The sequence below is a fragment of the Alosa alosa genome, chromosome 14 (assembly GCF_017589495.1).
Source record: "Alosa alosa isolate M-15738 ecotype Scorff River chromosome 14, AALO_Geno_1.1, whole genome shotgun sequence".
NCBI classification, from domain to species: Eukaryota; Metazoa; Chordata; class Actinopteri; order Clupeiformes; family Clupeidae; genus Alosa; species Alosa alosa.
The window spans coordinates 31,491,664-31,507,426 of NC_063202.1; the positions used below are offsets into that span (position 1 = coordinate 31,491,664).

The 15,763-nt window shown below is 40.5% G+C and overlaps 1 protein-coding gene across 3 annotated transcripts in view; it reads right to left on the reverse strand.

The window, feature by feature from the left end:
- The window catches only part of LOC125306938 (golgin subfamily B member 1-like), a 30,944-nt gene that overhangs the window by 4,289 nt on the left and 10,892 nt on the right, over nt 1-15,763 (reverse strand). The window contains exons 16-21 of one of the 3 annotated variants that reach the window (XM_048262590.1): nt 15,440-15,563; nt 14,488-14,621; nt 12,625-12,734; nt 12,340-12,508; nt 12,128-12,232; nt 177-12,008 (exon numbers count right to left, since the gene is read on the reverse strand). In XM_048262590.1, the coding sequence (XP_048118547.1) occupies nt 177-12,008; nt 12,128-12,232; nt 12,340-12,508; nt 12,625-12,734; nt 14,488-14,621; nt 15,440-15,563 (12,474 nt within the window). The remainder of the gene's footprint in view (nt 1-176; nt 12,009-12,127; nt 12,233-12,339; nt 12,509-12,624; nt 12,735-14,487; nt 14,622-15,439; nt 15,564-15,763) is intronic. The other 2 variants (XM_048262588.1, XM_048262591.1) reach the window with 2 other exon arrangements.

Consider the following 15,763-nt stretch of genomic DNA (forward strand, 5'->3'; position numbering starts at 1 on the left):
AATTAATCAAAGACAGCTTTCCTAAGCTAAAAATGCCATGCTTGAGCATATCAAAGCCATATCAAGCCCAAACAATGCCTTTAGGCTGCATGCTGCCAGAGCACACACGTACAGCACCACATCACCACACCATCTTAGTAAGCAACCTAAAGGTCATAGAGTAGATGGAAACTCACCAGTCCATCTCTCTCAGTCTGTAGGGCATTGACACTTCTACTAAGGATTTCCAATTTCTCTGCTTTCAAAGTTGCACTTGTATCAGGACTTGACTGCAGCTTGGACTCTAATGCATTCTTAGTTCCAGTTAGCTCTTCCATTAGGCGGTCTCGATCATTCTGCAAACTGGCCATTGCTCTGGAAAACGCAGTGACTTGCTTGTTGTATGTAATGTTCTCCAGCGAGACTTGCTGAAGCGCCACCTCTTTCTGTGATATTGCTTGTGTCAAGTCATTCACCAGGCCAGTAAGTTTGGACTGGGGGTCCTTGTCTTCCAAAGCCTGAAGCTTCTCGACCAACACATTCCTCTGTGTGGTCAGAGCAGTCAACTCAGATGTGAGGTCTCGGAGCTGCCACTCCATCTTGTTCATAGCAGCTGTTGTTTCTCTGAGCTCAGCATCGTACCTACTTTGGAGAACTTTGAAGTCGTCAATGAGCTGCTCACGGTCATTCTGCAGTGCCACCATGGCTTTCCCTAGAGACTCGTTCTGAGACTTCAACTCTTTGCTTTGACTCCTGGAGTCAGACAACTGCTGTTCTGTCTGCATCAGGTCCCTAGCTATCTCTGCCACTCGCTGCTCTGCAGTTTCCCTCTCGTTTCTCATGAGACCTATTTCTCTTTCAATGGCCTGTCTTTCAGAGTGGTACCTACTTTCAGCCTCTCTAAGCCTCTTCTGCGTTTCACTTTCAAGTTGTTCAATGTTCAATTTAAGGTCATCTGCAGCAACTTTCTGGGCAAAGACTTTTTGCTGAAGGTCATAACATTCGGCAGCTTTGGCAGCAACAGCTTGCTGCAAATCAGCAATCACTTTACCTTTGTCAGATTCTAATATCTCTTTATGCAAGGCTATTACACTAGCTTCAAGTTCTTTAACCTGAGAATGGAGTTTTGAATTCTGAGTTTTTAAGGCCTGCACTGTCTCACCTTCCACTTGGAGTTGTGAAACAGCAGCACAATGTTGCTTTTCAACAGCAACTTTTTGGGTTTCAAGGCTTTTAATAGAATCTTGCTGCTTTTTGAGAAGCTCTTTTAGTTGATTGTCCTTCAGAGACAGCACTTGGTTCAAGTCTTCCCTGTATCTTATCAGCTGTGCTTTAAGCATTGCATTTTCTGAATTCAGGTCATCCATCTGGTGAAGAAGGGTCTTTATTTCTCCCTTCAAACCCTTTGAGGGGCCCAAGTCTCCATCGGCAGAACTCTCTTTGTGCAGTGCAACAGTTTGTTGAAGTATGCGATGCTCAGACATCAAACGATCTCTTTCGTTTTGAAGGGACACCATAGAGTTCTTAAAGGTCTCCATCTGTGTAGCCACTTTCTCATTTTCTTGAATGGACTGGTCAGTTTTTCCCTGTAGAGTTTTGACCTTGCTTTCCAGCCTTCTGAATTCATGTTGGGTCTTCTCTCTGTCGCTGTAAAGGCCATTTAATCGCTCTTCATAAGCTTCCACCTGAGTTCGATGATTTGCTTGCAGTTGTTCCAGATAACCTGACATCTGTCCATCTCTGGAAGACAACAGTGTAGAGATCTCTGCATCCTTATTTTGAAGTAGTGTCTTCATATGAGACAACATGGCCTCCTGCTTCTCGAAATCGGTCAACAGCTTGTTATGCTGAGACTGCACTGAGGTAAGCTGCGACTCTGCATCTGTCAATGATTTTTCTAGATATTCCAGATTGGACTGTATTTGAGATGATGAATCCATTTTGTCAGACAGCTGTCTGTTAAGTGCTGCTTTCTCACTTTGTAACGTTTCAATCTGGGCACTCTGCTCAAGTAACTGTCTATCGAAGAGCTCTACATTCTGGCTGAGCTCCGTATTGCTTGCGCTCATGACAATAAGCTGTCTCTGTTGTGCTGTCGCTGCTACTGTGTAATCGTTCAATGTCCTCTCAAGCCTCTTAATAGTAATTTGCATTTCACTCATTGCTGTTCCTTTGCCCCGGATGTCTTCAAGAAGTCTAGCTATGACACTGCCTTGCTCGAGGAGCTGAGCATCTTTTTCATGCAATGTTTTCTGGAAAATATCATTCCAGTACTTCAATGGTTCAACATTGTCTGGCTTACCTGAGAGGATGGCAAGCTTTGCAGAATTGGTCTCCAACTCTCTTGTGAGTCTTTTTATTTGTAAATCTTGGTGATCAACCTGCCTTTTTAATAAAATTGACACTTCTGACTCCTTCTCACTGTGATGCAACAACTCATCAATTCTTCTCTGAAATTCAATTTGCCTGTCTTTATGAACAGACTTCTGCTGATCAATTATTTTTTCCAGTTCTTCTTCTTTCTCCTTGGTCTGCAATTCCAAAAGTTTATTATTGTGCTCCAGTTCATGTTGTAACTGCTCTTTTTCAGAATTACACGTTGTCAACTGTTTATTGATCTCCTCAATGGAATTCTGACGACTTGACAGTTCATCCTCAAGTTTTTTCCTTTGTTCCATCATTTCAGTTACAGTCTTACTGTTCTCCTTTAAGTCTTTCTCCATTTTCTGTTGTTTAAACTGTGAATTCTTCAAAGACCGCTCAAGATTCAGAATCAACTCTTGATATCTGATACAGTCACTCTGGAGCTGATTGATTTCTTGGTGTTTTTCTTTCAGGAGTTCTTTAAGCTCTTTCTGTGTATTTTTTGTGCCCTCGCTACCCCTCTGGACGGTCTTCAGCTTTTCCTCGAACTCTTTAACAAGTTTAAGATGCTGTTCCTCCTTCTCTTGGCATACCTTGGCCTTTTCATCTTTATTCTCTGTCAGTTGAGTCGTTAGATGGAAATTTTGTGACTGTAGTACGTTCACTATTTGAGTCAACTCATCAATTCTTTCAGAATTTTTGAGAAGCACAGTCTCAAGATACTCATTCTCATTCTTCACTTTGTCTGATATCTCTTGGGCATTTTCCAACTCTTCTTGCAATAAACATTTGTCATCTTCTAAGATCCTAACCTTCTCATTGAGGCTAATGGTTTCATGTCCATTCTTATTTAAAACTTCTTTTAGTTCACTCACAGTTTTGTCTCTTTCTTTCAATTCAGTCTCATGATCTATCTGCAGCTGTTGCAACTTTTCAGACAGACTTTCTTTCTCTTTCTGTGCTACCTCAACAATTTCTTGTTGTGCCACCATATCAGATTTCTGTGCCTCAATCTGTGCTGTCAATGATTTATTCAAATTGAATGCGTCATTGAGCTGAAGTTGTAAATTATTCTCACTACTCTTTGATTCATCGTGCCACTTTTCCAATGAAGAGCTTGCAGTTTCAAGTTCTTTGGCCAGATTTTGGTTTTCAAGTTGTATTTCACTAAACCTTAACCTAAGCTCCTCGGAAGAATCTTTGAGGAGAGTAATCTCTCCTTCTAAATGCTGGTTCTTTACTGTGAGTTGTTCCACAACAGATTTTTGTTTCACATCATACTGATCAAGATCTTGTCTGATTTTGATGTTCTCCTCCTCAAGCTCTTCCATTCTTTGTTGCTTAGCCTTGGCAAACTTCCTCATTTTGTCTTTTATTCTCTCATTTTCTTCCTCTACCTCACTCATTTGTTTCTCAAGGTTCCGTCTTTCTGATTCAGATTTATGTCTCTCTCTTCTCGCCCCTTCCAAAACCTGCCTCATCTTATCCATTTCACTACTGACATTTTCATATGCTTGCAAGAGAGATTCATACTCTTGCTTCAGTTCTGTGTGCTTTGATTTCCATTCTGACAGCTCTTCTGTCTGAGAATCTTTCAGAGACTCTAACTGACAGGAGAAAGCTTCTTTCTGTTGTGTGATGCTCTCTATTGTAAGTTTAAGGCTGTCACAAGCTGCTGAGAGACTGTGGTTTTCACTTGACATTCGCTCCTCTTCAGCAGTTAGATGCTCTTTGTCACTACGAAGGGAGAATAAAGAGGTTTCCAGATCTGTCTTGTGCTGTCTTAGTTCAGCCAATGCATGTTCAAGGCCAGCAGATGCTGTGCGAATCTGCTCATTTTCTGATGACAATGTCTGATTTTTTTCTTTGAGAGTGTGGTTTTCCTTTAATAATTCCTTGCGAGAGATCAATGCAGCTTGTAATTTCTTTGTCAGCTGTTCATTTGTTTTTTTTTCACTTGCCTGTTCGCTGCTTCTTGACCTTTGCTGGAGTTCATTAACTTCAGTCCTCATCTTGTCCATTGCAAGTTCATGAAGGTGGATTTGCCTCTGTAGTTGTTGTTCCAGGGCAGATATGTGCTCATCTTTTTCAGTGACAATGGCTTGGAGGGCAAGCAGATCAGCATTCTCACCATTTAGATTCACATCAAGTGGATCAGAGGATCTTTTGACAGATTCTTCATCCCTATTTTCAACTACTTCAGTGTCTGATTCTGTCTCCATGGCCACCATTTTCTGTAAAGGCTCTTCATTTTGTCTTTGCAGTTCTTTAAGCTGTGATTCAAAAATAGCAACTTGGTTCTGATTGCTTTCCAAATCTTTAAAAATTGTTTCTTTCTCTTGCTGTAGGCTTTCAATCAGGAGTTTACAACTCTCTACTTCCTTCTGAGATGTCAACCACTGCAAATTTACCCTCTCAAGCTCCATCTGTGTCTGTACTGAAGAACTCTGGAGAGATTCCAGCTCCTCAGATTTCTTGGCCAGTGCAGTTTCAAGCTCTAACCTAACAAGAGTTTTTTCTTCAATGTGTCTTTTAGCAATGTTCTCCATATCCTGGGACTGTTTTTCTCTTTCATCTTCCAACTCCTTCAGCCTTTGTCTTAATTCTTCATTCAAAGACTGCAACTCATGTAACTGACTTTGCTGCTCGACCATTAATTGTTTTTCATGCTGGTTCTGGTGCTGTAGATTTTTGATATCTTGTCCCTGCTTTGCAAGCTGGTAAGCCGTTTCTTTGAATTCTCGGATAGAGTTTTCATGGTCTGACTGAACTTTTTCCAATTTCCCAGTAAGGTCTGTTGAATGCTTTTCAAGTGTCAGCAGTGCCATGTCCTTTCTCTCAATCTCTGCATTAGCCTTCTCTAAGCTAAGTTGAGTTTGTTTAATCTCTTCCGCATATATTTCAGAGGCGTTAGCTTGGCTGTCTTTATCGGCTAGGGCAACTCTTAGATCTTGTAGCACATTGTCTCTCTGCTCAGTTAACTTCTCTAGTTGACTCTGATGAGAGGTTGCAACATGTCTGATTTCTTCTAGTTCCTTAACCATATCATCATACTTCAACTGCACTGCATTAAGTTCATTTGTTTGTTGGCAATGCTTTTCAAGGAGAGCTTTAAAGTCATCTTTTAGTTCTGAAATCTCCTGTGTGTACTTCTTCTCACTCTCTTGAGCCTTCTTCATGGTTTCTTTCCGGGCCAACAGTGCAGCATGTGCTTTCCTCTGAAGAACAGCCTTCTCCTGTGTCACCTTAACAAGTTCACTTTCTGCATCTACTGATGAGACTTTGGAGCTCTCTTGATCTCTTAAGCTTTGCTCTTTGTCTTTATTTTCTCTTCTTAATTGTTCAACTTTGACCAACAATTCACTGTTTTCCTGCTCTTTTTCACTGATGTTTGTTTTGAGATTGTCAATGGCTTTTCCATTTTCCTCAAGGGCCTGGAGAGAAGTGGTTAAACTGACCTCCTGTTCAAGTAACTTTCCTCTTAAACTTTCCATATGCTCTTCCTGTTGCCTTAGAATTTCATCTTTCCCTGATACTACTTGAGCAAATTCTAGGATCTCTGTCTTTTTTGACTCTAACTGTTGTTGTAAATCATCAACAAGGCCTTTGTGCTCTGTTTCTGCAGTCTGAGTTTGTAACATTAGTTCTTGAAATTTATTCTGTAAATCTAGTACCTTCAACTCTTCTGTCTTCTGCTGTTCATAATTCTCAATCTTCTTAAGTAGCTCCTTTCGGACAACTAAAGCTGCTTGGAGTTTCTTCTTCATAGCTTCTTTGTCTTTTGTTACTTTTTGAAGGTCTGTCTTCAATTCTTCCTTCTGTTTAATCAATTCCTTTATCTCTACATCCTTAAACTCAATTTCATTTTGACAAAGAGACATGTTGGTTTTGGTTTCTTCTAAACAATTTGACATATTTGCAAGCTCCTTGATTGTGATATTCTGAGTTTTTTCCAGGCTTTCAATTTGATAGAGAAGACTGTTCTTTTCTTCAGTGAATTTCATCCTTTCATTAGAGGCAGATGTCACTACTTGTGTAACAGAGGCATCTTTCTCTTTTAATTGCTGGCTGAGCCCAGTGATAAGTTCCTTTTGTTGACTTATCTGGATTTTCATGGAATTTATTTGGTCATTTTTTTGTTGAACTTCATTCATTAATGTGGTCTGTTTAACATCTGCCTCTTTCAGATTTTCTGTCTCTGTAAGAAGTTGCAGCTGAAGACTCTGCATCTTCTCCTGCAACAGACTAAATTCTTCATTTCCATTTTTGAAAACCTCTGCTTCTGACAGATCCTGCTGTTTTTGCTGCAACTGTGCTGAAAGACTTTGTAGCTCCTCTCTCAGTGAGGTTACCTCAAACTGATGATTATTTTGCAACTCTTTAATTTTGTTTTGTAGAGATAACTTCCCCTCTTCAATGGCGACTAATTTATCTGACATAGTCTGAGTAATTTCAGACAGATTTGCCTCAGCAGATTGTTTGCTATGGTCTAATTTTTTGTACTCTGCTTCTATGTTCTGTAATGCATTCCTCAAATCATAATTTTCTTTGTCTTTTGCTTGTATAGTGATTAAAATTTCCTCTAGTTTATTCTTACTTGACAATGAATCACCTTCTTTTTCTTTCAGCCTTTCAGAACTAACATTTAAAGCAGATGTTGCCTCTGCCAACTTTTCATTCAAATGGTCTAGGTCCTGCTGTAAACCATGTACTTTGCTATCTTTAGACATAATTTCATTCTCAAGAGTCTCTAGTTTCTCTTTGAGGGACTTCTTATCTTGTGTCTCTCTATCAAGAACAAACAGCCATTCTTTTTCTGACTCCTGGAGAATTTGTTCAACTCGTTGAATTTCTGATTTCAATTTGGTGATTTCTTCACCTTTGACACTAACCTGGACCTGGAGATGCTCCTTTTCCAACTTCATGCTCTCCATGACATCGCTCATGTTAGAGGACTGCTGCTGGATTTGGTGTTGCAACTGTTGCTCCACGACTTGGATCTGGTTGCGGTAGCTTTTTTCAAGTTCTTCTTTATCAACTGACAGTTTCTTGACCTCTTTCTCCAACTCTGCTTTCTCATTAGTGGATACATCAAGCTTTTGCAGTAGATCCTCTTTTGTACGTTCCATTTGCTCTTGAAGGCTTTTGTTAAGATCACTTAACTTCTTCAACTCTGAAACTACATTTTCTGAGTATTTTACCTGAGCAGTATACTGACTATTTATTGCATGTAGAGCCATTTCTCGTTGTTCAAGATTCTCTGTCAGTGCATTGACTTGTGAAGCCACATGAAGATGTTGGGATTTCAGTTTTTCTATTTCCACAGTTAATGACATAGAATTTCTTTCATGCACTGAAAGGGCCTCATCCTTTTGCTTTGAAAGGTCAGCACTGGAAGCTCTTAGCTGTTGTAGCTCATCCTGAAGAGATGCAGCCTCATGCCTGAGCGAGATGACTAATGTGTTTGCAGTGAGAGCAGATTCCCTGCTTTCTGTCAGAGCTATATTGAGGTTTGACATCTCTTCATTCCTCTGAGACAATAACATTTTCAGTGTTTGCAACTCCTCAGAATGTGATGCAAACTTTCCTTGGAGATTGACTAAGGCACTTTGTCTCTCCTCAGCTAACTTAGTGAGGCTTTCAGTCTCCTGGGCAGCTCCCATGATCTGGCTCTGCAAAACAGTCACCTGCTCTGTACTCTCCATGAACTGAGCCTTGAAGAGGGCTGACTCGTCTGCCGTTCTCTGCAGGTCATCAATGCATTTACGCTGTTCAGCCATGGATGTCCTGCTCTCCTCAAGGGCCAACTGAAGAGAAGACATTTCCAAAGTCTGAGCACTGAGGCTATTTTTCAGTTTTTCTACTGACTCGCTGAGACTGGAAACCTGTTCTTTTAAGGATTCACATTCTGATTCTTTGGCTTTTAGGCTGTTACTGTATTCTGAAAAGGAACTATTCACATCCCCTATTATATCCTCCTTTTCTTTCAAATTAAAGTTCAAAGTTTCAACCTGACTCTGTAAGAGTGAATTTGAATCTGAAAGCTCTGAAACATGTTCTTTTAGAGTCATACACTCATCCACTTTCTGCTTTAGCTGAGCATCCTGTTCTGTTATCCTCATATTAAGATGGTTGGTACTTTCTTTAATCCTGTTTAACTCATCCTGAAGCTTATGCTGCTGACCTTTTGATTCATCCAACTCCAATGCTAACCTATCCTTAAGCACAGTGAGGTCTCTTTCCTTCTCAAATAAGAGGGTGTCTTTGCTCTGGACAGCAGCCTGCAAACTCTGCGCTTCTTTCTGCAGCATGACCATAGTCTCCATTCTCTGATTTATCTCACCTTCACCCTCAACAGATTTGGCTTGCAATTGTTCAATGAGCATGCTTTGCTGTTTCAGCGATTCTTCTTTTTGCTGCAATGTTAACTGCAATTCTTCTGTCAACTTGTTGGCAACAGAAAGTTCGTTCTTGATGTTAATTATCTCTTCCCTTCTGTCTGATACCTCAACCGCGGTCTTCTGCAAGTCTGCTTTCAGTTTACTGTTCTGTTCATTTAGGGCTTGAATACTGCCTGTAAGGTCCACCAATTCATTTTGTGTCTTCTGCAACTCCTCCTTTAGCTTGACATTTTCAGATATGTTATTCTCCACAGAACTTTTCAGATCAGCATTTTCAGTCTCTAGCTTTACAAAGTTTTCATTCATGTCACCCAACTGGCTGCTGAGGGAAACAATAGTGTCTTTCCTCTTGTTGAGTTCTTCAGTTAGGGTCTGGCACTCACGAGTCTTGTTGCTGAGTGTTCCTTCTTTTTCTCCAAGGATCTGATTTAAACGTGAGCACTCTGCTCTAACACTCTCTGACTCACTCTGGAGTCTCGACACACAGTCTTTCTGTTGCTGAAGCTCAGTCTGCAGTGAAGACAACTGTGTGGCTTGCTGCTGCAGCATGTTGTCCTTTTCCATCAGTCCTGATTTCAAGGCAATCCCCTGCTCCTGAAGGAGAGTCAGAGTCTCCTGTAGTTGAGCCTCCTGGCTTGCATATGTCTGCAACTGTGATATTTGATTAGAACAAACCTTCTCCTTTTCAGAAACAGTGTCTTTGAGATCCTTTAACTGAGAGTCTGAGAACTCCAGTTGCTTCTGTAAACTGTTGACTGTCTCCTCTTTTTCGCCAAGTAACTTTTTCAGGTGATCACATTCATTTGTCTTTTCCAAAAGACTCTCTGAGAAGGACTGTTTATTCTGTTCCAGAAGAGTGTTTAGTTCTTCTGTTCGTAAGGACAACTGCTCTTTGTCCTTCATCAGACCGTCTATAATCTTGCGGTTTTCTGAATGTTGCATTTCTAGGCAACTTAATTTGTTTTGTAAAGAAGTGTTCTCTTCACTTGCACTGGAGATCTGCTTTGACATGTCATCATTTTCTTGTTGGAGTTTTCTGCTTTGCTCACAAAGACTAGTGACCTGTGAGTCAAGGTTACCATTTTGCTCATTTAACAAGGTAACCTTATTATTAAGCTCAGATGCAATCTGTTGAAATTCATTCAATTCTTTCTCTTTGTTGTCATAAAGAGCTCGCAACTGCTGATTCTGTGCAGTCACGGCCTGAACGTGGCTTTGTAATGCAACAGCTTCAGCATGTCTCTGGGCCACTGCTTCTTTCAACTTATTGTTATCAGAGACATGCATATCTAAGGAGCCTTTCAAGGTGGTATAATCAGACTCCAACTTTAAATTGCTTTCATTAACATTAGCCAACTGACTGCTTAGAGAAACCATGGACTCGTTCCTTTTGTTCAGTTCCTCTGTATGGCTTTGACACTCCTGGGTCATGGTGCTGAGCTTTGCCTCTTTTTCTTCAAGGGTCTGATTTAAAAGTGAGCACTCTGCTCCAAGATTCTCTGACTCACTCTGGAGTCTTGACACACAGTCTTTCTGATGCTGAAGCTCAGTCTGCAGTGAAGACAACTCTGTGGCTTGCTGCTGCAGCATGGTGTCCTTCTCCATTAGCCCTGATTTCAAGGCAGTCCCCTGCTCCTGAAGGAGAGCTAGTGTCTCCTGCAGTTGAATCACTTGGGCATGTTGAGTCTCCATTTGTAAATGCTGGTCAGCACTGGCTTTGTCCTTCTCCTGTGAGGTGATGTTAAGGCGGTCAACCTGAGATTGCAAGTTTTGAACTTGATCCACTAACTGTGAAGATGCTGTCTGGCTCTCCTGAAGCAATCTATTCAGTTCATTACATTCATTTGTCTTCTCCAACAGGCTTTCAGTGACCGACTGTTTGCTCTGCTCAAGTACCTTACTCAGTTCACTGGCTTTCAGATTGAGCTCATCTTTTTTCTTTGTTAGTGCATGTATTATTTTGCAATTCTCAGAATGCTGCATTTCAAGACTAGACACTTTGTTGATCAAAGTATCTCGCTCTTCAGCAAGCCCAGAGATGGATTTCATTTTCTCTTTAATCTCCTGCTGGAGTTTGGCATTGTCCTCTTTTAGACTGTTCACTTGTAGTTGTATTTCACCATTCTCTTTCACAGTGACTTCAATTTTCTCTGACAGTTCTTCCAGATGCTGCTTCTGAACCTCAGACTCTTCAGATTTTTCCTCAAGACTTTTTTGCAATTTCTGTTTTTCTGTTTTCAAAGTCTTCAAGTTTGTTCTCAACTGGGAGACACTTTCAGATTTTGCTGCAAGTTCCTTTTCAAGCTTTTCTTTATCCAGATCTTTGGATTTAAGCTCAGCATTCAGTTTCACTACCTGACTCTCCGATTCCTCCTGTGTATTCTTAAGCTGCTGCTCTAGAGATGTTATGATTTCTGATTTTTCTTGCACTATCCTTTTGATGTCTTCCTGACTCTCCACCTGCTCCTGAAGTTGCTTTGAGAGGGACTGGAGGTCATTACTGTGCTTGCCAGCCTCAGCAAGTAGACTGTTCTTCTCATCTTTAATAGACTTCAGTTCTTTCTCATAAGTTTGCTCTTTCTCCAGAAGCTCGTTTTTCAGTTTGCTATTAGAGGCTGTTGCTTCCTTGAGCTTCAAAAGGAGACTCTCTGACTCTTGTAACTTCTGAGAGCCAAATGAGACCTGCTCCTTCAAGGATGAAACCAGGGGCTCACAGTCTGAGAGATGGTTACGGTGGTCAGCCATCAGCTTCTGTATTTCAACATTCAGGCCTTGAATGGTTTGCCTGTCCTCTTTAACTTGTTTTGTCAAATCATTTACCTCTGTCACCTTCAAATCCTTTTCATTTTTGGTTTTCTCTAACTCACTCTCAGTGGACTTCAGCTGTTCAATCAGCTCAGATATCTTGGCATTCAGGGATTGCTGATCGGATGACTGAGAGTCACGGATAACCTGAGCTTCACGTTCAGCTTTGCTCAGAGCACCTTCAATTCGGACAAGGTCCTCTTCTTTATGCTTAATCTCTAGTTTCAGTACTTGGATTTGTTCTGCATACTCTGCCATGTTACCAGAAAGAGCAGATATCTCCTTGTCCTTGTCTAAGAGAGTGTCTTTGAGGTTGTCAATCTCTCTCTCACAACTCTGGAGATCATGAATTAGCTGAGCTCTTTCCTCCAAATGTGTAGAGTTTAGCTTATCAAGCTCATCATTTGTTTGATCCAGGTCTCCCTGTAGAGATTCTATAGTAGCTTCTTGCTTCTGTGTCTAAAAAGCCCAGACAAAAGCAGAACGTTAGTTAACATCACCTTTGTTCTGGTTACAGCATGCACATTAACATGCTTAAAATGAATAAGGAGCCTTGTAATGTCTGAACAGAACCAAACCTTTTCTTTGAGCAAACTCAGCTTCTGTGTGAGATCTGTTGCTGTTGTTTTCATCTCCGAGCACTGTTTCTCGAAAGCACTGCATTTCTTGGTTATCACAGACAGCTAAAGAAAATCATGGTGGAGAAATTATTAACTTGACCATTAGATACAAACAAAGGCAATAAACAGATAGACAGACAGATAGAAACAGTGCATCCATAAATTCTTACATTATGCTCAGTTTGAAGAAGTTTATCAGACACCTCCTTGTGCTGCTCCTCCTTCTCTCGAAGGGCATCTCGGAGACTGTCAATGAGTTCCAGTTTCTCTGAGGTTTTGGCAAGTGTATGTTCCTTCTCGATTAGAGAAGATTCCAGGCACTCTTGTGTATCACTCAATCTATAGTAAGGGAAGAATGAGGCCAACACATGATCCAAGTGTAACAAATATTTTATAATTAACATGTGGAATTAATTAATGTTTCTTTATTTTTATATATTTTGTATGTGTCTTACCCTTTCAGTTGCTCATTGAGACTTGTAACAAGGAGCTGGTGTTTTTCAGCATCTCTGGTCTGTTGACTACGGAGGTTTGCCAACTGAGCCTGAAGTTTCTCAGACTCATTCTTGATAAAGAAAGAAAAAGTGAAAATGAAAAAGCGCAAAATGGGACAGGAGATGTATTAAAACAAGAAAGCAACGCATGTTATTTCACAGCACACAAACACCCCTTCGGTTTTGACACATCCCCTCCTCTTAAACTGAAGGCACAGAGTGAGGAGGGACGCTGCACACTGATCACACCCTGTGACTGGTGGTCAATAAAGTCAGCAGATGATTAGACTAGATTTGTGAATGTACTACACCCATTATGTGGACACAGGAAAGTGAGTCTGATAAAACCAAACAGGAACAACCCAAGCGTTAAACATCACTGCTGGAGGTAGTTTCTCTAGCACACACTGACAAAAACACACACCTGACAAACCCAATATGGCCTCCCTTCTTCATTTACATCAAACGTCACCTGTGTTAGAGGGCTTTGTTACAAAATCCTAGTATGTGGGCACAAGATTTGCAATGAACTGTAGGCAAATTTAATGTCTTGGAAAGGTACTGAATTGCTAACTTCTTTTTCATTAGTACAAGTTTGGAGGAGGATGGCATCATATTGTGAGTATGTAGTAAGCTTTAATGCAACTATACACATATGGCTGGGACGGTAACCGCATTACCGCGTGACGCCTACCGCGGGTCTGAGCTCGTCAAAAAAAATAAATCAACATTTGGGAGATTCGACTTCATGTACCCACCTGCAGAGGTCTTAAGCTGACTGCATAACGTGTTTTTTTCTGGGTTGAAAACGTAGCAGAATCTCCGAAATAATCACGTTATGCAGTAAGCTTAAGACGTCTGGCCTGCACATGTGTGCACGTTGTATGTGATGTCGTGATGAACCATCTTATGACATTTCTCAGAGAACCACAGTTACGTTAAGTAGGCTAACCTTCCGTTTTCAAAACAAAACTTATCAAAAGATGAAGCAAACCCGACCTTTCGCGTTTGTGTTGGGGAGCGCAATGTTCCAACATTCCATTTGTTTCCTATGCGAGAGTAGGGGAGAACTGGCACAGTCTTAACACTCTCCATTCAAACTTGATTTAGCCTACGTAAAGCTGTTAAAAGTGAAAACTGTGAAATTTGTCCAGAAAGGAGTCACATGTTTACTCCATGAAAAAATTCAAAAATATGTTCTAGTTTGTTAAGAATTTAACTTAACAGCGACATGTAGGACCCCCTTTGTTACAACCTGAGGCAGCCATTAAAATGTGCGGTAGCCTACAGTTGTAACATCATGAATGTAACAGATCTAAAATTGTGATAGCCTTGTTGATAAACTGCTCATTTCTTTCATGTCTGAAGCATTTGCTCCAGTAATCTTTGAAGTTGCTGCGGCTGTCTAAAGTTTAATTAGCTGCGATGGCTGATGGCGGCACAAAATTCATAATCCATAACTCTCAATCAGATTTTTTTTTTACATTTTTTTTTTGGGAAACCACGGCACCGCAGTAATTTCTTGCTTTCTGACCGGGGTTAGAAAACATCCATACCGACCCAGCCCTATATACACATTTTTAAAATGAAATCTCTAAACAATACTAATTCATACAAAGATTGAGGACTGTAGATTAGCTTTCTCGGAGTTAGTTGATACATGCATGGTGTGTCATTGCTTCCAATTACATGGACAACAACAAGAGCATTAGCGAAAGGGAGAGCAACCATTTTCCAGGCACTATCCTTGCTTAGATGAGGACAACACGAAAAACAAAACCTTGCACATGCACTTGGACATAAATCAACAAATACTTAACAAACCTGCAAGGACTCAATCCGAGCTTGTAGTTGCAGCCTGTCCTCTAGATCTTGACAGCGCTCCTCAAGTGCAATGATTTGTTCCTGAAGTTGATTTCTCTCCACCTCCAACTCCTCTACTACTGACCTTAAGCCATCTGTTGTGCAAGTGCACATTCAAAAACAAAACAGACATGAGCCCAATGGGATACAGCAGAGTGAGGAAAAGACTGCAAAATATTTTTCCAATACAAATATAAACAACAAACACATGCAATAAATGAGCAACATGGTATACAAACGTGTTTTGAGAGATGATTATGTTCAGAGCAATTTAAATTTGCTTAAAACTTATAATAAAAAGCTTTAACAGGTCAGGTTAAGGATTTTATACGAGTAATAGTGATGTAGTCTTATAATTATCTTGTAGTCATATAGATGTAGTGATGAGAGATTAACATTTATTTAGAGAATAAAACATTTCTCTATGTAAACAATGTTCAGATATTATTTCTTTTTTAACAAAAAGCAAAGATCCTTAACCTAACCCGTGACTAAAAGCCAGCACATCACATAATGATAAAATCATCAAATACTTACCGACACTTGCCTTCAGCTCACCTACACGTTTAAGACCACTCACAAGTTTAATGTGTCCGATAAAAGGATGGCAGCACACTCTACTGAACCAAAACTAGGCAGTTCAATCAGCACGCACATGCTTCAAATAAATATTCACGGTCAGTGAAATGCAAACTAAAAATATGGGTCAACCAAAGCTATGAGCGCAGTAGGTTGATGTGTTAGATACACACAAATCCATGTTTCAGATGAAACACTGTGAGGTGGTTAAGTCAACATAATACGAAACATAAAAATAATCCAAACTATGGTGCTATGGAGGTACACAAATGCTTGGTGGCACAAACAATATGCAATGTGCATGCTAATATGAACTGTCTAGCGGGCCTCACACCTGTATTAGGGGCAGAGTACTCTGGCCACCAACCTCCCATGTTCTCTCCCTCCATAGGAGTAGTGCTGCCCGATGGACTGGTGGGATCAGAGAACGACTGCTGACCATCAAAGTCCAGGTCCTCCTGCAACGATTGCAGCACAATGCATTTCTCAACGATTCATGACTCCATTCTTAGTACAAATATAACATTTTTGACATGTTTTACAGATTTGTAAAGGTCAAATGTGATTAGGGGAAACACAAGCTAGTGAGTTACATCCTTTCAACAAACACAATTTAATCAGATAATAATCTCCTGTAAAAGGGATTCCTGCATTGCAT